This window comes from Enhydra lutris, unplaced genomic scaffold (genome assembly GCF_002288905.1).
Source record: "Enhydra lutris kenyoni isolate GAN:26980312 unplaced genomic scaffold, ASM228890v2 scaffoldscaffold19, whole genome shotgun sequence".
NCBI classification, from domain to species: Eukaryota; Metazoa; Chordata; class Mammalia; order Carnivora; family Mustelidae; genus Enhydra; species Enhydra lutris.
The window spans coordinates 3,222,303-3,243,010 of NW_019154103.1; the positions used below are offsets into that span (position 1 = coordinate 3,222,303).

Here is a 20,708-nt window from a genome sequence, read left to right on the forward strand (position 1 = left end):
ATATACATACAAAAGTATGCCATAAAGAGTTTAAAAACAATTACATATATGTATACCAATCAGGTAAATCTAGAAAAATGAAAACTACAGAAGTATTCCTAGAGTATGTTACTCTGTAGATATTTAGAACATACAAAGCAATACTAATTTTTTTTAAATAAATATAAAAGTACAAAAACATGAATAAGAAAGTTACTATTCTGGGCAGGAAAAATGAAATCAGAAAAGGATATCAAAAAGCTTAACCAAGAAAAGATAAATATATATTTACATATATTTGCTAATGCCAGATTGTAGGCTCATGGGTGTGATATTAGGCTCTGTATTTTTCTATATGCTTGAAATGTTGTGTAATTGAAAGAAGGTCACACGGGCACCTGGGTGGCTCAGTGGGTTAAAGCCTCTGCCTTCGGCTCAGGTCATGATTCCAGAGTCCTAGGATCGAGCCCCACATCGGTCTCTCTGCTCAGCCGGGAGCCTGCTTCCTCCTCTCTCTCTGCCTACTTGTGATCTCTGTCTGTCAAGTAAATAAATAAAATCTTTAAAATAAATAAATAAAGACGGTCACACAGACTATATGAAATCCTGTTCAGTTCTTTTTACCTCTCAAAGCAGCTTTCCAAGTGTGTCCATCCTACCCACCCCTGTCGCATCATCTTTAGCCTCTGCATCACTGAGGAACTTGTTAAAAAATGCAAATTTTCAGACCACACCCCAGACTTACAGGGTCAGAAACTCTGGAGATGAGGTCTGGCACTATAGTTTAACAAGTCTTCCAGATGACTGATCCATGCTAAAGTTTGAGAACCACTGTCTTAGAATAACATCTCTGTAAACTTTGACTGATATCACCATCACCTGGGGCTGCTTGTCAAAAATACAGAATCTCATTTCATAGTTCTGGGATGAGGTTCAGGAACCTGCACCATGTGTGATAAAGTTAAAACCACTGTTTCTGAAGGTAAGTTTTTGGTGGCTGCTCAATGAGCAATCCCCCAATTTAGAGAAAACACTAGAGGAAGGAATGCTTCATTTTTTCCACTCTCCACCCTTGTTCTGTATCTCAGCCCCACTCTAAAGGAGGCTTTAACCTAGCTAATGTGCACAGAGAATGAAACATGCATTTCAGCAGCTGTCTGTGCATTCTGTTCTAATAACTAAGCAAAAAAAAGTGTCCTTTAAATTTCAGTTTTGTAAAATGGTTAACATCTTCCACCACTGAAATAGTTAAAACTTAAAAGCATCCTCATAGTATTATCCCATTTATATGTTAAGGAGATACATACATATGTACTTGTATGTGGATATAAATTCTTGAATGAGGGACAGAAACTTTAAACTATAGTCATCATGGATAAGTGGTTCTTAGAAGTGGAGGCTGAAGGTACTTTAACTTTTCATTGACTATCCTTGAACTGTTAGAATTTTTTGCCACATGTATTGATTACTTTTACATCTTACACTATTTCATTGATTCTCAGGGGGCCTTTATTCGTATTTTAAATAATACTGAAATTGAGATGTTTCTTACAATCATCAGTATGCGCAGTTTAATTGGCAGTATTTGTGTGTGTGTGCGCGCGCGCTTGTAGTACATAAACTGAGTCTTAAAATCGATGGCATCTTAGGATTAATGAAAAGTAGTGTAAGTTAGGGAGTGAGGAAATACATAATGTTAGTGGTTCACATCTCCTCTTGGCTGTTTCGTCGGAGAACTGATAGGAAAAATACATAATGTTAGTGGTTCACATCTCCTCTTGGCTGTTTCGTCGGAGAACTGATAGGAAAATTTTTTAAGTAACATTATATAACTGAATTATTCAGTAATTTATTGTACAGCTGCTGCTCACAAGGCCCTGTGCTTCAACGACGATGGGGGCATTACAGAAAGAGTCTCTAATGTATTTTCTCCTAGTTTTAAGTATCAGGGCTCTTCCTGGGGAGTAACACTCTCAAAGCGAAATTCCACTTTTAGAAAGCTTGAGCGTGACCAGTGACTCTCAAGTACAGTTTATCAGCCACAGGGTGCAGAACAGGCCTGCACAAGCGAGAGGAGAAGGGGCTGCGGGTGAACTTTCCTGGAAAAGCCGGCGGAGGGGACCCATTTCCCGCTGGGGTCTCAGACTCCGCAGATAAGCTCCCTGAGCCAAAGGAACCCCGTGCTGCTACTCCCCGCAGCCCCAGCCGCGACGTCCCCCAGTGTCCACCGCCCTGCGACTCGAATTTGGCCGCACAGTACCAAACTTTCGTCCTACGGTGCCAGAAACTGTGAGGGACCGTTCGGAGGCACCGGGCTGTCCTAGGGCATCAGGCGCCGGAGCAGCGCCCGTGCGCAGTTACGCGCAGCCGCGAGGCTGCAGGAAAGGCCTGCGCACGTGCCCCGGCGCGCGGGCTGCGGGCGGAGGACAAAGGGCTGCAGTCGCGCAGGGCGGGAGTGGGGAGCGGCGGCGCTGGGCCTCGGCTTGGTTACTTCCCCTCGCAGGCAGAGCCTACCCGCGAAACAGTAAGTGCTAACTTCTCCAAATAATGAGAAACGAATTTTTAAAATGGCAAGAAACTTTCCAAACAGAAAGGCTGCTTCTCATTGAGGGCCACCTTCTCCCCAAAGGATAAACTTTCTAATTCACTGTCCCAAAGTTTAAAAAAAAAACACGAATCACTTCGGAAACTTTCAGCTAAATACCCCAATCTCCGAAGGGGCAGCGGCGCTCGGCCTGCCTGAGGCGCTTGGCGCGCCTGCGGTAAGGTCTGGCGCGGGGCGTGGGGGCCGGCGCCCCCGGGCCGCATCCCTGCTCGGAGGTTCACTGCGAACGCCTCTGCTCCTCGGGAGAGTAATGAGAAGTGAAGGGAGCAGCCGCCAGGGCCGCGCGGTCCTGCTCGAGGTCCCCGCCGGTCTGAGTCACTGAGACCTTCGTGGGTCAAAGGCGCCCAGAGGAAAAAGTGTCTCGTTTGGATTCCCCCGCCGGGCAGTGGCCAGCTGGCGGGATCCGGCGGCGGCGAGGGGGGGCGGAGCGGGGGGGGGGGGCACGCGGCGCACCACAGGTGGCGCGGTCGCCGGAGTCCGGGACTGCGTAGCGGCGGCTGAGAGACTCGCGGGGAGGGGGAGGGGAGCGCGCGGCGGGCAGCCGCAGATTCCAGGCGCACACTTGGCGCGGGGGGGCGCCCTTCCTAGCTAGCGCCGCTCAGCTCCCGCGCGCCGGGGTTCCGCCCCCACCTCGGTTGGCACTCAGAGAGCAGCGGGCCTCGCCACGGTACACGCCAGTCCGCGGGGCGACGCGAGCGTCCTTCTTCTGTCCCCGGGCAGCGAGCGCTCTGCCGGCCCGCACGGAGTGCGCCGCGGCCGACGGCTAGACCCCGCGGCCGGAGGGAGAGCGCACGGAGCGCAAGCCGCTCAGAGGCTGAGTAGTCCACCCGAGCCGCGCCGAACCTCCGGACAATGGGGCCGCGGCGACTGCTGCTCGTGGCCGCCGGACTCAGTCTGTGCGGCCCCCTGCTGTCGGTCCGCACTCGAGGCCGCAAGCCCGGTGAGAGCTGCCCCGGTATTCCCTCCCGGCCCGCTGTCGGCTCCGCAGCCGAGGCCCCCGCGGGATGGGGGGGCGGCGGGATGGGGGGACTAAATGGGTCCAGGCTGAGCCTTCTCGACTGGGGGTGGGGATCCCCCTGGCCGCGCCCTCCGCCTCAGGTTCCTCCAGAAGCCAAGCAGGTATTTGAGCTGATTTCCAGAGCCTCCCCCAGTCAAATCCAGGCGGGGATTATGACCCCTGTTCTTTTGGACTTGGTTTCGAAAGGTGCAGCCTTCCTGAGACGTGGTGTTGGATAGGGAGGAGGAGGAAGAGGTCAGATTTTTCTGCGGAAGCCTGAGGCTCCTGGTCCCCCATTGCATCTGTTGCACTGTGTGATCTGTTTCTCCCAGGACCACCCCAAAAAGAACGGGTCTCACGTTGTTCCACCAGTCAGCGTTCTGGCCCTTTCAGTGTAAAGTGGAACAGGGCTCCCGTTGAAGTTTTGTTTTGTTGGAAAATTGTTTTTCTTGCACATTTTATAGGGGTGTGGAGAAAAGCTCAGTACCGTGGGCATTTAGTAGAAAATCAGTACCGGCAGCCTCTAAGACGAGTCTTGTGTATGGGACGTGCTCATGGCGCAGAATATGGGGTGATAACAGGGTCTGCCACAGGCGGCGGTGGCGGTGATTGTGATGGTGGCCCCGAGGTTTGGTTACCTAGAACCAGGTCTTCCAAGTTGAGTTGAGGAAAGAGATTCCTTCTTCCCCAGAACCCGGCTCCCTTAGACACTCTGGGCTTTCAGTATTTCCGTTTCTGGCATGGTGCAGGGAAGAGGTTGCTCACCTAGAATACAGTTCCAACCTAGAGTGTATTTTTAAGTATCGGGCTACTTGAGCAAATAAATATATTTTCCAAATTTTCCCCCGGAAAAGCAGGACAGAAAACTTGGTTTTAACTGGTAAAGACACTAGTTAGACACTGAGGGGGAAAATGTTTCAGTTTCTTTATAGCGATAGTGCTTTGTAAGCTTCTAGCACTACCCCCCCCCCCAGTAGAAACAGATTCTAGCTAGTTTTCTTATCAGGGACAGAGTGTGTCCTTTACATTGTTTTCACACTGGAACTAGTGTAGATGCATGAAGAAGAGGTGACAAAGATAGTGTTTTCTCTGCTCTCCATCTTTTCTCAGGGTGAGTTTGTCAGCGGTGTTTTGGGGGAAAGTCCCATCTCTAGATAGGGGCCCAGTTTCGCAGCAGCTCCCTGAGCTGCTGCTGCGGATAACATTTGCATTGTCTCCTGGGGTGCTTGGGGAAACATGGAGAACTGAAAACTATATGGTGTTATGGCTGCTGTGTTATGTGACTTTGTGCAATTATTTTGGGCCAAGCTCTTGAGAATACAAATTGTTTGAGATTTAGATGGTGGGGTCGGGAATAAGTTTATATCAGTGCTGATCCCCTGTAGTCCCCCTTCCTCGCAGTGCCCCCGCCCCCACAGAAGATTCTTGGTGCAGGTTAGGAAGTGAAGTTAAAGCTGCTGTTTGTGCTCTGCTTTCATCCTTGTGAACAGAGAAGGTGTATGCTAAGATGGGCAAGCTGGTATATACAGATAACTGAACAAACGTTGGCTAATTTATCTACACTGGATTCTGGAACCACTTTGGAAGGGAATAAAGAAAGGAGGATGAGAAAAGAGAAAGAGCCAGTGCTAAGTGTCCTCTTCTGTGTCAAACCCTGGGCTGGGAGGCATTTGTACCTCGAATTATCTGATTTCACCTCTTCACCACTGTGAAGGCGGGTGTTTATTCCTCGTTGGCATCCTGAAACTAAGGCTTGGAGACAGTATACCAAAATTCCAAATGGAGAAAGGGGCCCTGCATCCAGGAAGTAAGTGGGGCCTTGTTCTCAGAGAGTTTAAATCACTAATAAAATCAACTAAAAATAGGTCTGCTTCTTCTTCTCACCGTTCACAGGCAGCTCTAAAGAGTGTCTGTCATAACCAGCTGTTATGGAGGAATTGTAAGACCCCAGGCATGGGAAGACCCTCCAGGCTCGCACTGCCCACCAGTTTGAGCTTTCCAGAAGCTCTTGGGACTTCTTTGGCCCCATTCATTTTGGCATTTGCTGTACCATCACCATGTGGATATCTCATCTCCCCAGCCAAGATTATAAACTTCCATCTATCCCCAGAAGTCCAGAACCAGTGTCCACTCAGCAAATGGCTGTTGAGAAATTCTTAAGTTCATTAACCAGTTTACTTTCCTTTGTCCAGACAGTGTGAGATGACTCGCCTTCCTCAAAGAGGGCCAGCATCCAAGAGATGATATTTGTAAATTTTATAAGGATCTGGAGGATGAAAGGGTTCAAGAATCGCTGATAGTGACTGTGGCAGGGGGGATTGGGTGGGAGATCCCTGTGATGCCCGGCCGCCCACAGGCCCAAGCCCCTTTCCTTAGCATAGAATGAGGTGCCCTTCCCCTTGCAGGATGGGTCCAGAGCCTCTACCCAGCCCCCTCTGTTACATAACCTGTTAGATTCCCTATACTCCACCCAGCCCTACCAGTTCCTCCTCCAAGGAGCTATGCTCTCTGTGACATCTATCCCCCTGCCATTGTCACTGGCCAGAATGCCCCCCCTTACACCCCACATGTTCACATTTAATTAAAAACAGCCACTCTGTATCAAGCACCTTCTACAGCAGCATCCTGCTTAGGTGCCTTACATTTAGGATCTTGTTTGTTCTTCGCGACAATCTTTTGAGTAGATGTCATCCCCATTTTACAGGTAGATAAATAGGTCCAAAATAGGTCCAAGTCTAGCAAGGAGTAGAACACTGGTGTTTGACTAAAGGCCTGTCTTCCCTAAATGCAGGCTTTCTCTATCCAACCCGGTAGAGAGGAAGCCTTCCAGATGCCCAGCTGTAGAGAAGAGTAACTCTCCTGTGCTCCCCAGGACCCCTAGAAGGCAAGGTCTGCACCCCATTGGTCTGTAGCCCAGGCCTAGTACATGGAGGTGTTTAGTGAACATTTATGATTGGGTGGTAGTCTCCTGCTATTTACTTTTGCAAACACATGATAAGACAAGCTATAAATGGATCCCTACTCATGAATATGCTAATTAATTGGCTGTTACTGAGAGACTGTGGTCCTAAGGCTAAAAAACAAAAGACACGAAACAGGACAATGATTCTGCCCTAAGTGGACCAGAAACCTCTATAAAGCCCGAAAGCCAAATTTCTTAGGAAATAGCAAGAAGTAAATTTCTACTCTAATACCTATCTAAATTAATTTCTTCCTTATCTCTCTCTTCCTCCCTTATTCATTCATTTTTTTTCATTCCCTAATGCCTTTGACTTTACTTTTATAGGACATATAGAGATAGTATGTTGCCCCCTAAGTTAGTCCACTCCTCCTTTGTATGAGAGAATGTTTTTGAGGCATTGGGGCCCTTTCTCAGGAATATTCTCATGTCCTCTCTGCTGGATGCCTTTCTATCCCTCTCTCTGTCTTTCTAATTCAGCATCTCTCTGCCCTTTATGTCTAAATGGATTGGTGTGCTATGAACCCTAACTTGCACTTTCTCAGCAGCTCTGCATTTGCTCCTTTTCCAAAATGCTTCTGGCCAGTCTTTGTCCCCGTACCCTTTCTACCCCTTGCCCTCCCTCAGCCAGTTCATCTTTGTCCTTGTCACCATCACACAGTGGAACTCAGCTGAGCCTTGAGCTAGGTGGAGTTCCACAGGGAAAATGGAGTCCCCACAACCGTGGGTTTCTAATCTTCCCCCACCTCCATTTAGACACACATCTCTCTTTTCCCTCAGAACTCCTTTCTTTCCTGTATTTTTTAATTGAGGTAAAATTCGCATAGTATTAAATTAACCATCTTAAAGTAACCATCTTAAAATATACCATCATTAGTGGTGTATGGTACACTTACAGTATTGTATAATCACCACCTCTGTCTACTTCCAAAGTATTTCCATCACCCCAAAACAAGCCCAGTACTCCTTAAGCACTTAATATGCATTCTCCCTCCCCCCAGTCTCTGGCAACCACAGATTTGCTTTTTTTTTTCTTTTTTTTTTTTAAAGATTTTATTTATTTATTTGACAGACAGAGATCACATGTAGGCAGAGAGTCAGGCAAAGAGAGAGAGAGAGAGAGGTGGAAGCAGGCTCTCCACTGAGCAGAGAGCCCGATGCGGGGCTCGATCCCAGGACCCTGAGATCATGACCTGAGCCGAAGGCAGAGGCTTTAACCCACTGAACCACCCAGGTGCCCCAGATTTGCTTTTTTTTTTTTCCCCTATGTGATTTTACTTTTTCTCTGCATTTCATATAAATGGAAGTATACAGTATGTAGCCTTTTGGGTCTGGAGGACTCCCCTTTCACTAGTTTTCATAAGTGTGGGGAAACCCCCTTTGCTATGAAAACTTAGAAAAACACCCTGGAAGGGTCCTTAGGAACCACAGCCTTGGTTTATTTTTTACTATGATGCTGGTATTGGGGACTCCACAGTTTCAACATTCAGAATTTTGTTTATTTCCCTCTTTTGAGGTTTCTTTCATTCTGCCTCTTGCCCTCTCTTGTTTATGCTTAGGAACTGTCAAAACAAATAGCTCTCTGTAGGCTGAGATTTTTTTTTTCTGGATATGAGCTTTCACTGCCTTGAAACACTCTCTCCCACACTGATCTTGTGATGGTACTTGCCACTGAAGTTACAGCCTCCTTCTCCTCCATCCCAGGGCATCCAATGAAGAAGTTTTATCACCGGAAAAGGCCATTATGTCCTTTATGCATTCTTTATTTAGGTTCAAATGAATTTGGGGTGCCTGGGTGGCTCAGTGGGTTAGGCCTCTGCCTTCGGCTCAGGTCATGATCCCAAGGTCCTGGGATTGAGCCCCGCATCGGGCTCCCTCTCTGCGGAGAGCCTGCTTCCTCCTCTCTCTCTCTGCCTGTCTCTCTGCCTACCTGTGATCTCTGTCTGTCAAATAAATAAATAAATAAAAATCTAAAAGGAAAAAAAAAAAGAATCTGCCCTTTGAAATAACAGGAGTAACCTGTAATTTGCATGTGCAAACAAATTTATTTAACTATAAGAAAGGACATTCTATCATCGATATTTCAAGTCCGTGATGAATTAATTAGAAGTCAGGTTTTTATAAGATTGTAGGATAGTGTTTTCCAGTATTTTCATTTTTTGCTAGCCAGCAGAAAAAACTGTAAGTAATATACATTGTGACACAGTAGTTGTGTGTGTCTGCAGTAAATATGCATGGGCAATTATTGTGTATATGTAGATTTGAAACAAAACTACCAAACCGTACTCACCTTTACCTCGTACTATGCATTCCAATATTTTTTACACTATTCCATTTTTTTAAATGCTTGTTAAACCCTATAAACTGATGTCATAACCATTATGAAGTCTCCACTATCATTTAAAACCTAGGGTAGCAGGCCCAGTGAATTGTCCCATGGTTAGCAGAATTGACAACCTTAGTAGCTTTACAAGAAGAGTTTGCTTTCCAGGAAGTGCCGTTTATGATAGTTTCTATCACAGTCTAGAATCTCCGTTGAGTTCAGGTTTACAAACCACAGTGGGACTTGGGCCGGGTTAGGAACAGAGACAGCTTGGTACCGGGAGGAATTGCTGATTATTAACGTCCTTTATGTGAATTAGTTTTCGTTTTAACTTGTTTAGTAGAGCAACATTCCCAGGACATGGAGCTCAGGGCCTGTAACTTTTGGTGCTAAACAGGCCTGGTAGAATGGGAAAAGCCAGTGAATCAGAACAGGTCCCAGAGAGGCCTGCTACTGCCCTAATCCCACACATCTGGCCCCAACCTCCGGGAGGCTACAGGCCAGGGTCCCACATCCTCTCTTCTGTCATCCTTGAGCCTGTTCTGCCTGAGAGCGCTGACATTTTAATTTCCTGGTTGTATTTACCTTGCGTTCCCCTGTTCCCTGTCTCCCCTCTCCCAGTGGGGCTTGCTCTCCTATGCTTCCAGCCAAGTCCCTGCTCCAGGATGTGGGCTAGTAGGAGAAGCAGCCTCTGATACTGGCCACCTTTTCTTAGCCCTGCACTCAGTGTTTACCTTATTCTACCTTTAATTCTGGTTTTCCCTTAGCAGAGATTTTTGTTTGCTTACTCCTTTTGCTTCTGCCCCATCTTGAACCCTGTTTTAAAGCTTTGTTTTTCTGTTTTGTCCTTGAACGTCTCTCTACCACAAGTGATGTGCCTGTGAGCACTAGGTTACTAACATGTGATTGGTATGTCTCCAAGGTCAGCAGGACTCCTGAATTCCCAGGCAATGGTCATGGACATCATCAACTTAAGTTACATATTCATATGGTCAGGTACTGCCTGCTATAGTTATAAGGGTAGACAGATTCATTTATTTGGTGAAATGGTTAGAGGAATATAATTATAGTGTTTCAGGAGTAGGTCATGTATCTCAAGTCTTTAATTTATTTTTAAAGATTTCGCCTCTGTCTTCGGCTCAGGTCATGATCCCAGGGTCCTAGGATTGAGCCCTGAATGGGGCTCTCTGCTCAGCAGGGAGCCTGCTTCCCTCTCTCTCTCTCTGCCTGCATTTCTGCCTACTTGTGATCTCTGTTTGTCAGATAAATAAAATCTTAAAAAAAAAAAAAAAAGATTTTATTTATTTATTTTGAGAGAGAGGGAGAGAGAGAAATTGTGCATGAGAGAGAGTATGAACAAGGGGGGGGAACAGAGGGAGCCCGATGCAGGGGCTTGATCCCAAGACCCCAGGATCATGACCTGAGCCAAAGGCAGACACTTAACCACCTGAGCCACCCAGGTACCCCCAAATCTTAAGTCTTGTAAAGAGATAGGGTAATGTGGTGTGGTTCAAAGGATATGAGCTTTGGAGCTAAGAATATCAAGGTTCAAATCCTGGCCCCTCCACTTACTAATTCTCTATGTTTGGATTAGTTACTTAGCTTATCTGTGCCTCTGCATGTTGCCCATAAAGCAGGGATTATAATGCTTATCTTGTAGAAATGTTAGTTACATGAGGTAAGGTATGAAATACATAGCACATAGTAGGTATTCAACAGATATCAAGTGTTTTTCATAACAATTTCTCCAAATTCCAGAAAAGCCTTTGAGGGGTTGGTATCACATGAATTTATTAAATGTAAAAGTGTGTTCCTGAGGGCACCTGGGTGGCTCTGTCAGTTAAGTGTCTGGCTATTGATTTCAGCTCAGGTCACAATATCAGAGTCCAGACATCAAGCCTTACATCTGGTTCTGTGCTCAGCCTGGAGCCGGCTTGAGATTCTCTTTCTCTTCCTCTCTGCCCCTCCCCTTTCTTGTGCATGCTCTTTCGCTCTCTCAAAAAAAAAACAAAAAACAAAAAAACAGAAAGAACTTTTCATGCAAACGTTCAAGAACTTTATTCCGTCAAGACTGAGACAAAAGCAAAACAAAAGTAAAAGCCTTTGTCCTTAGTTTCTAGTGGTAAGTAAATATGCATATAGTATCTGGGTTTTTTATTCCATTAGTTAGGAAAATTTTCAAATATACTCAAAAGTAAACCATATTAATTACTCCCCATATCTTGTTTTATCTGCACCCCACTCTTCTTCTCCCCCAACTAGACAACTTTAAAGCAAATCCCAGACATATATGTCATTTCATCCATAAATACATTGGTATATATCCTCAGAAATAAGAATTTTTTTTTTTAGATTTTATTTATTTATTTAAAGAGCGCATGAGCAGGGTAAGGGGCAGAGGGTGAGAGACAAGTGGACTTCCCACTCAGCAGGGAGCCCCACTCAGGGCTCGGACTTCCCACTCAGCAGGGAGCCCCACTCAGGGCTCCATCCCAAGACCCTGAGATCATGACCTGAGCAGAAGTCAGACACCTAACCAACTGAGCCACCCAGGTACCCCTAGAACTCTTTTTTATTTTTATTATTTTTTAAGATTTTATTTATTTGAGAGAGAGAGCGAGAAAGAGTGCACACAAGCTGGGGTGGGGGGCAGAAGGAGAGGGAGAAGTAGGCTCCCTGCTCAGCAGGGCTCAATCCCAGGACCCCGAGATCATGACCTGAGCCAAAGGCAGACACTTAACCAGTTGAGCCACCCAGGCGCCCCTCTTGTTTAAATATGTAACCATAATACCACTATATTACCTAAAAAGATGAATATCAATTTCTTAACATTTTACACTGTTCAGTCAGCATTCAGATTTCGTTGATTGTCTCATAAATGCCCTTTTACCATTGTTTTATTGGAATCAGGATCAAACAAGGCCAACCACTGCATCTGGTTGGTGTGTCTCTTAAATCTCTTTTAATCTGTAACTGTTTCCCGTCAACTCCTTTCTCATGTCTGTTTATTTTTCAAAGAAACATTTGTTGTGGAGCCTCCCCTGCACCCTGCATCTAGCCCACCGCATCACGTAGGGGTGTTCAGTAGAGCATGTAGCATGCCCGTCTGTCCTTGGCATTTCTGTCACATGGTAGGTACAGCGGGAGGCCCATTCAGATTCGGGCTGGGTTTTTTGCAAGACTGCATCAGCAGCGGTGCTGTGTACTTCCTTATGCATCTCAGGACTCTCTTTTTGTATCTGAAGATTGAATATGCAGGAGATTCAGGCACTGTCCACTTGCTCCAGCTCTTACGAACTTCTCTGTCTACGGTTCACCCAGTGGTTTTAGTTACCACTGGTGATCAGACTCAGTCCATTAGTTCACCAAGAGCTTGTGAATGATGCTTTCCTAAATCTGTCATTGTTTCTGCATTTAGGAGCTGGAATTATTATTCTTTTTTAAGATTTGATTTATTTGACAGATTAAAGAGCAGAAGTAGGCAGAGCAGCAGTCTGAAGGAGTGGGAGAAGCAGGCTCTCCACTGAACAGAGAGCCTGATGTGGAACTTGATCCCAGAACCCTGGGATCACGACCCGAGCTGAAGGCAGGCGCTTAACCAACTGAGCCACCCAGCACCCCATAGGAGCTGGAATTATTGTATAAAGAAAACTTTCTGTCATTAACTGTTGTTGCCCTAAAATATCATTTATGTAGAAAAGGCAGAATAAGTGCTTGAATCTTGCTTTTACTTACCAATTTTTATATAGGGCCCCCTAATTCCCTCTAAAGGTGACCAAAAATGATGCATCATTTTCCTTTGAGTATCATTATGAACTCATGGATCTTAACATATATGACATGTTTCAAATGTTTCAATTCACTTTTGTCCTTATTCTCTTGAATCAGTGTCACACCTTGGCCAGCCCCCCCCCTTCAGATTAGCTCCAGAGTCTTTCTGACCTGACCCTAATATTCTTTAGAGATGTTCAAGGCTCATCTTGTAGATTTCCTACCCCAGATCCAGAACCAACAGTTTCCTTCTGATATACTCCATCTTTGCATTAGAAAATGGTGTGCCTATGCCCTTGAGGCAGTGGAGTGTTGCAGTAATACTATTGTTTTCCGTTTGATGGAATTACTATGTTTCTATTAATTTTCCATCATTCTCTTCTTTATTTCTCTTTAGCATGTAGTGTGGATACCCTTGTGGGGAAGTGCAGGGTACAGCTGTTCTGCGCTATGTGGGAATGTGGGCAAGGTTCTGGGACTTCTGCTTTGTTAATTCGTGAGCCCTGTGGGGCAGAACTCAGAGCCAGAACCAAGGCCGGTGCTTTGGGGGAGGCTGGCATGGTATAAATCCCAGCATCACATGGGACCTTGATAATGCACATCTAGTCACCGCTCTGCTTCCAAGCCAAATCTCTTCAAAGACAGAAGAAGCCTTGCCTGACTTTCTAATTTTTAAAATTCTCCGGAGTTAGTCTATATTGAAGCACTTAGCAATTTGCCTTATTGAATCACAGAACTACTTTAGAGCCATTTAAGAGAAAACTAAATTGAGTAAAACTTAGCAAGAAGCATGAGAACTGATTTTAGGACCTGAGCTGCTTTTTTTGTACGGGAAACCATAGCTTAATAACAACAGCAGATGAATTACAAGAGCTTTTGGCACACTCGCAGGCACTTTCTCCTTGACCTCTGAGCTGTGCCAGGACGGGAGGAAAAGGGAGATACACAAACCCAAATTGCAGCCTAAGGGGCTTGAGCTAGTTGGATATGTCTAATTGCTTGGAATTGGTTTTGTTGATTTCTTTGATGGTAGTGTATACTCAAATTTAAAAAAAAATTTTTTTTTTGCTGACCTTTTTTAATTCCACAAAAGCCTATAGGAACAAGAAAAGGTGACACCCTAGCTAATGATATTTAATCAAGGGATTATGCATTCTCCCTGGGTTCTAGCCTCTAAAAATTTCACGTTTCAGTGGATATAATGTTTCTGTTATAAACACCGTACTGCCTGCCTAAAAAGGTCTAGCCAGTGAAGAAATGTTTTAAAACAAATACTTAAGGCCAGAGTACTAAATATAGAGTAAAATCCAATGACAGTTTTATTTTTGGACAAAGTGATAGTATCTAAGAAGCTCAGTTATGAGTTTTCAGTACTTTTTAAATTTTAGTGTTCCTCTAGGTAATGCCTGGATTCAAACATGTCTGTGGGTGCGCTATGTGTACTTTTACCCTCCTTGCATGACAGAAGTCCTTAATCTAGCCAGGTTCCCAAAGTGCAGAAGAAAATTGTGTTATCTTCAGGTTCTTCTGAATTAGCATTTTTAAGGACACTTAATCTTTGTGGTATTAAAATGCTGGAACCTGGGTCGCCTGGGTAGCTCAGTCGTTAAGCGTCTGCCTATGGCTCAGGTCATGATCCCAGTGTCCTGGGGTTGAGCCCTGTGTCAGGCTCCCCGCTCAGTAGGAAGCCTGCTTCTCTTCTCCTTGGCCTGCTCAGGCTTTCTCTTACTCAAATAAATAAAATCATTTTTTAAAATGAAATAAAATAAAATGCCAGAACCCATTCATTCTTTTCTGAGTAAGTTAGGTGCATAACAGAGGGAAGAAAGGGATACTTCTGGAAAAGGCTGTGAATTTAAAATTTGATCTACAGCTTTGAATGCTGGGGCTCTCTACTTTACAGTGTGTTTATGTTCCTCATGATACTGAAAAACTAAATATTGCTAAATATGAGGGAAGAAGAGCATAGATTCCATTTTAATTTAAAATAAGATTTAAATTAAGTTTAAAATTAAAATAAAGTAAGCGAATAATTAAGTCTAAAAGCAAGTTGCACTGAAGTGAAAAGAGGAGGGTACAATTAATTTCTTACATTAATTTGTGTAGTTTACGAAGTAAGCACATGTCCTGGTTCACAAGGGATACACGTGGCTGCCAGATTTGTAGGTCAGACAGGTATTGGAATTGCACTTTAATGATTCCAACACTGAGTTCAGAGGGGTTAAGTGACTCCTGGCAGAGCCAATATTAGAATGCAAATCTGTGATTAAAAGCCAGTTTAAAGACCACCTACCATGTGCAGGGCACTGGAGATTCAGAGTAACAGGAATGGTTTCTTACCCTTGAGGAATAATCCAGTCATACCTATTTTCTCAGAAGTGCATCACTGGATACATTTGACCTTCCATGTGACAGATGTACTGTCACAGGGTCAGAGACCACCCCTTCACCTACAGGAGCCCAGCCATGACCTCCATCTTTCACCACTAGGCCCTTTTCTACTCTAGCTTTGCTCCTTATTTTGGAAATAGATGCCATTTTGTTGTATTTTACTTTCTAGTTCTAGAATTTCCATTGCTTGGTTTCTTTGCTGATAGCTTCTATTTTTTTTTTTTAATCCATTTCAGTAAGATATTTCCCTTTATTTCATTGCAGCACATCCTTCAGAGTCCTTATCTGCTAAATCCAGCATCTGGGTCTTCTTGGGATTGGTTTCCACTGATTATCTTTTTTTCTTGACACTGGGTCACATTTTTCTGTTTCTTTTTGTATCAAATGATTTGGAATTGCACCCTGGACATTGCCATACTGTAAAGAATCGGGATTTTGTTTTATTTCTCCAAAGGATTTTGGCGGTTTTGCTTTAGCAGGCAATTAATTTTATTGGACTCAAAGTGGAAAGTCTCCATCTTGAGCAAAAATATCACTTCGGTTCTTCTGTCTTTAGCAGAACTGCTTCACATCATTCTTTACATTTGCGTGGTTCCAGAATCAGACAAATCCTGGGGCAAATTCACATTGTAATTTGGGACTGGCTCCCTTCTCTGACTTTTTTCCTTTCTGGGGTTCTCTCCTCACTTTCCAGTGACTACATTTGCCCTAGATTCTGACCTCTGGTTCTTTAGGCCAGAAAGTGTGGGTTTCTATCTGGGTTTTAGCCATCCTTTGTGGCATTGAACTTTGGCTTCCTTTTAAGATAACCATGAAAGTCAAGAAAACAAGAAAGTCACCAGGCACCTTTCTTTCAAGATTCATTTCTCCTCTCCTCTGTACCACCTTAGGAACCTAAATGCTGTCAGGTCATTGATTTGGGGGAGGAAGGAGGTCAAGGGTTTTTAATTTTCATCTAAGGGATGTTGGGTCCAGTGACCTTACAGAGACATTCCAGAACTAGAACTATCTCTTATTCATTATGCCTCTCTGTGTAAGCTTTTATTTGCACAAAGGGTCCATCACTAAAAAATAAGACCAAAAGTTTGAAAATCCACTGTGCTTATTCACTTTCTAGCCAGATTTTAAATCCTCTAACATCACTTCTAAGTGACCTGCACGTCCAGTGTTTGTTGTGGACACTCCCAGTGATGGAGTCTTCACCCTTCTTCCCCTGTGATTTCTCTCCCTGGTCCTCAGCTTCCCAGGACCCACCAAAGTTCTTTGTCCAACTCTCCTCACTGTCAGAATTTGACCAAAAGCTCCTCAGAAGGAAAAAGCCAGTTGGATTACAGCAGCTAAGTGTTGCCTTTCTCTGATGAACGTTTTAAGTGGATGCTTTTGGTGGAAGAGGGTGATAAAAGGAGGAAGCTTGCAACTGAGCCTTTATTTTGACCTCTGGTTGACACTCAAGAAAGCCTGATTGGCCTAGTATCTGCCTTGATGCCTGTAGCCTTCTGGAACTGAGCTGAGGAAGGCCATCAGCCTAGAACACCTGCTCCTCCACAGGCCTGCTCAGGAAGGAGACAGGAAGATGACTGAGGAGGTGTGCACCTTGTGGTTATGTTAAAAGATAAGCCAAGAAACTGTTGTTTGGGTCCAAATGTGGTGAGAGGTTTGGAACATCCTATGGTGTCAACCAAAGATGGTAGAGGAAGACTACTGTCATTCGGACGATGGCCATGGAAATGGGAGCCCTCCATCCTACTCGGAATTTGCCTCTAGCTCAGCTCTATAATTTAAGAAGTCCCCTCACCTTTCTATATAGATGTTTCCATGGGAACTCCGGGCTTCCAGGGGTGTCTGCAAACTAAATGGAGGAAATGAAGGCCTGGAGGAAAAGTAGAGTAGAGGAAAGTGAAGTCATAGAGCCTGGGAGGCATTTGTTTATAGAGATGGTAGCTAGTATGGAAAAGAAGTCACCACTTTTTTCCTTTATGTCAGGCACTCAGACTTTTCTGATGTCTTAAGGGTGTATCTCTGAAAGTGTGTCATTTGCCTCAATCCTTCTAAGGAGCAGAATTTTAAGTGTTTGCTTGTGCCAACAAAAAATGCTATACAGTATTTCAAGTGAGCTTATTCCCTAATAAGGTCTGTAATCCATTTGTGCATTGCTTGCTCTTTACCACCCCCTCTCCTAGTAAGAGCACAAAAAAATAAAAGTAAAATGTATTCTCTTTGTCTTTTTGACTTTTTAATTTGTTTTGTTTTGTTTTGTTTTGTTTTTTAAGAGTCAAAAGCAACCAATGCTACTGTGGATCCCCGGTCATTTTTTCTCAAGATCAAGAATGATATATTTGAACCATTCCCACTGGATGGCGATGAGGAGAAAAACAGGAGCAGGTTCCCCGAAGACAGACTAAGCCCCATCAATATAAGCCATCCCCTTCAAAAACTGCACCCTGTATTTATCTCAGAAGATGCCTCAGGGTATCTTACCAGCACCTGGATGACACTTTTTATCCCCTCTGTCTACACTGGCGTGTTTGTCATAAGCCTTCCTCTGAATATCATGGCCGTTGTTGTGTTTATCTTGAAGATGAAGGTCAAGAAGCCCGCTGTGGTATACATGCTGCATCTGGCCACGGCAGACGTGCTCTTTGTGTCAGTGCTCCCGTTCAAGATCAGCTATTACTTTTCCGGCAGTGATTGGAGATTTGGTTCCGAAATGTGTCGCTTTGTCACCGCAGCCTTTTACTGTAACATGTACGCCTCCATCATGCTCATGACAGTCATAAGCATTGACCGGTTTTTGGCCGTGGTGTACCCCATCCAGTCCCTCTCCTGGCGTACCCTGGGGAGGGCTTCCTTCACTTGTCTGGCCATCTGGGCTCTGGCCATTGCGGGGGTGGTGCCTCTCCTTCTCAAGGAGCAAACCACCCAGGTGCCGGGGCTCAACGTCACCACCTGCCATGACGTGCTCAGTGTAACCCTCCTCAAAGGCTACTATGCCTATTACTTCTTAGCCTTCTCTGCTGTCTTCTTCTTTGTGCCCCTGATCGTTTCCACCATCTGTTACGTGTCTATCATTCGATGTCTTAGCTCCTCCGCGGTCGCCAACCGGAGCAAGAAGTCCCGGGCTTTGTTCCTTTCGCTTGCTGTTTTCTGCATCTTCCTCCTCTGCTTTGGTCCCACAAACATCCTCCTGATTCTGCATTACTCCTTCATTTCTCAGGAGTCCATGACAGAGGCTGCCTACTTTGCCTACCTCCTCTGTGTATGTGTCAGCAGCATCAGCTGTTGCATTGATCCCTTGATTTACTATTATGCCTCTTCCGAATGCCAGAGGTACCTCTGCAGCATCTTATGCTGCAAGGAAAGTTCTGATCCCAGCAGCTACAACAGCAGCGGTCAGCTGATGGCCAGCAAAATGGATACCTGCTCAAGTCACCTGAATAACAGCATATACAAAAAGCTCTTAACTTAGGGAAAGGGACTGCTGATGAGTTAAAAAGAAGAGGTTAAAAAAGCGAATAGCCTGAGGGTTCTATTAGTCCCCACCAAAAAAGTATTTACGATCAAAAACAACAAATCTATGATTCGCATGCCTCTTTCTTATGAGAGCCATTGATCATATCTATTTGTTAGTTTATAGGAAAAGATAGCAAACATCGAAAACAGTGTCATTCCAAGAGTGTTTCTCCAGTGCTACAGTAATAACTGAATGTCATATTCTGATACACATAGGTGACTTACTATGTATGTGCATTTGTGCATATATAGGTGTGTATACACACACTTATATCATTTGCAGTGCAGTATAGAATAGGCACTTTGGAACCCTCCCTTTTTTCCACCAGAGATTAAGGAAAGAAACATTCCAGTTGGTGGAGTTTAACCCGGAGCATCTGAAGATGTTCGCCAATAGGGAGGGAATCTGTTGTTTGGACTTACACAGCTTTTGCAAATAAGTGTATTTTGAAATTGTTCAACAACAATGTTTAAGTTATTAAGGGATAAGACTTAGTACTATCTGTGTGTAGAAAAAGTTCTACTCTTTGTCACTGTAAACGTATCAAGGTTTGAATTCTTTAAATTATGGGAACAGATGATAGGGGTAGCATTTTTGATGTTTTATACTCTGTGTCTATAAATTGAGAATGAGCATAGGTCCCACAAGTGACCTTAGGTTGGCTTTCAAAGTAACCTGCCCCGAGATGGGGGACTCCAAGCAATAGATAAAAGCAGGGCCCTTTCAGACACAGACTGGCCAGAAAAGCCTCCAGCTGAGCCTCCCAGAGGTCAGCACTGGAACCACCACGGTTGCTCTGTCCTCCTGAGGTTCCCTCAAGGGGTGGCTGTGAACTCTCTTGTTTATTAGAAATTGGCAAAGTAATCTTGGAAGCAGCTTTGGTCAAGACTTCAGATGACCACTGCCACAAGTGGACTACAACCTCATGAGAGCCAGGACTAAGATATGCCCAGATTCCTGACCTACGGAAACAGTGTGAGGTAAAAGATGTTCATTGTTTTAAGTCAGAGGAGTTGGCACACTGTCAATGGAAGGCCAAATCCATTCTGCTGCCTGTTTTTGTAAATAAAGTTTTTTTGGAACACACAGACACACACAAAAAGAAATTGGCAAAGTAGGTCATGCTATCCCAGGAGATAATGGATATAAAAGACCTCTCTGCCCATTTTAAGAACGAGAAAGAAGGCCCACTCACTTCCAGCAGTTATACCCCAAGGAGCATTCTGGAATGGAAACACTCATGGAGCAAACATGAAACACATTTTGTGCTCTGGGCACAGGTATGGGTGCTGGGCATACAGAGTTGAGAAAGACTGAGACCGGCCATCAAGAAAAACAAAGTAGACCAATGCAGAGTGTGTATGTGTATAATAAATAAATATGTCCTTCTGTAAGAAGTTTTTTTAGTGAGATGTCACCACACAAGTTTCATACAAGCGAGGATTGTCAGTAAACTTTGAACATTTGGGTTACTGCTTCCTGTGGTTATAACTTGAGATGAAAACATAATACACTACAGGAAACATCTTTTTAAAAACAACCAGTCTGTATTGATTGGACATGATTTATTTACAAATGTGTTCGATAAATTAAGTCTAATTTTTTAAAAAAGAAGCCATTATGCCAGTTTGATGAGAAATAACAGAAGAAAATGAAGTAGACTTTGAAATCTAGGAAAATGATTCTGTATTTTCCATTCACTTTTTTTAAGAGGTAGATCATTTTAAAAGCATTTTTTAACTCCCTAATTAGTATCAAGTACAGAAAATCCTCATGGATGTCACAAAATATTTGAAAGCTAAGTTGAAGTGTATTATTTTTTTCTTATGAAGCAATGTTGGCCTTTTACACAAACAAGAAAAGTGAAAAGTTCCAAGGCAAATGCTTTGCCTGTGTAAAAGAGCAAACTATTTCCAAATGGCATAGAATAATTTGCATCAAATAACATAATGTAAGTATAAGCTAGCTTTGATTTTATTTTTTAGCATTGATTTTATTAATTTAGTTACTGTATTTTATCCAACTCAGTGGAGATTTACTAGTTTATTCAATCAAATATTAAAATACCTCTGATTTAATATGACTATCATTACTATTATTATTGGTCTGTCCTTATATGATTGTTTTTATGTTCTCTCTTTTTAAAAAAAAAATGTATGTAACCTATATTAA

The 20,708-nt window shown here is 44.0% G+C and overlaps 1 protein-coding gene across 1 annotated transcript; it reads left to right on the forward strand.

The window, feature by feature from the left end:
• The first annotated feature begins 3,363 nt into the window (after positions 1-3,363).
• LOC111148319 (coagulation factor II thrombin receptor) lies at positions 3,364-19,912 on the forward strand. Its single transcript, XM_022504820.1, has 2 exons — positions 3,364-3,524; positions 17,296-19,912. Exons 1-2 carry the CDS (start codon positions 3,437-3,439, stop codon positions 18,489-18,491), a joined length of 1,284 nt encoding a protein of 427 aa, XP_022360528.1. The 5' UTR covers positions 3,364-3,436; the 3' UTR covers positions 18,492-19,912.
• Positions 19,913-20,708: the final 796 nt, after the last annotated feature.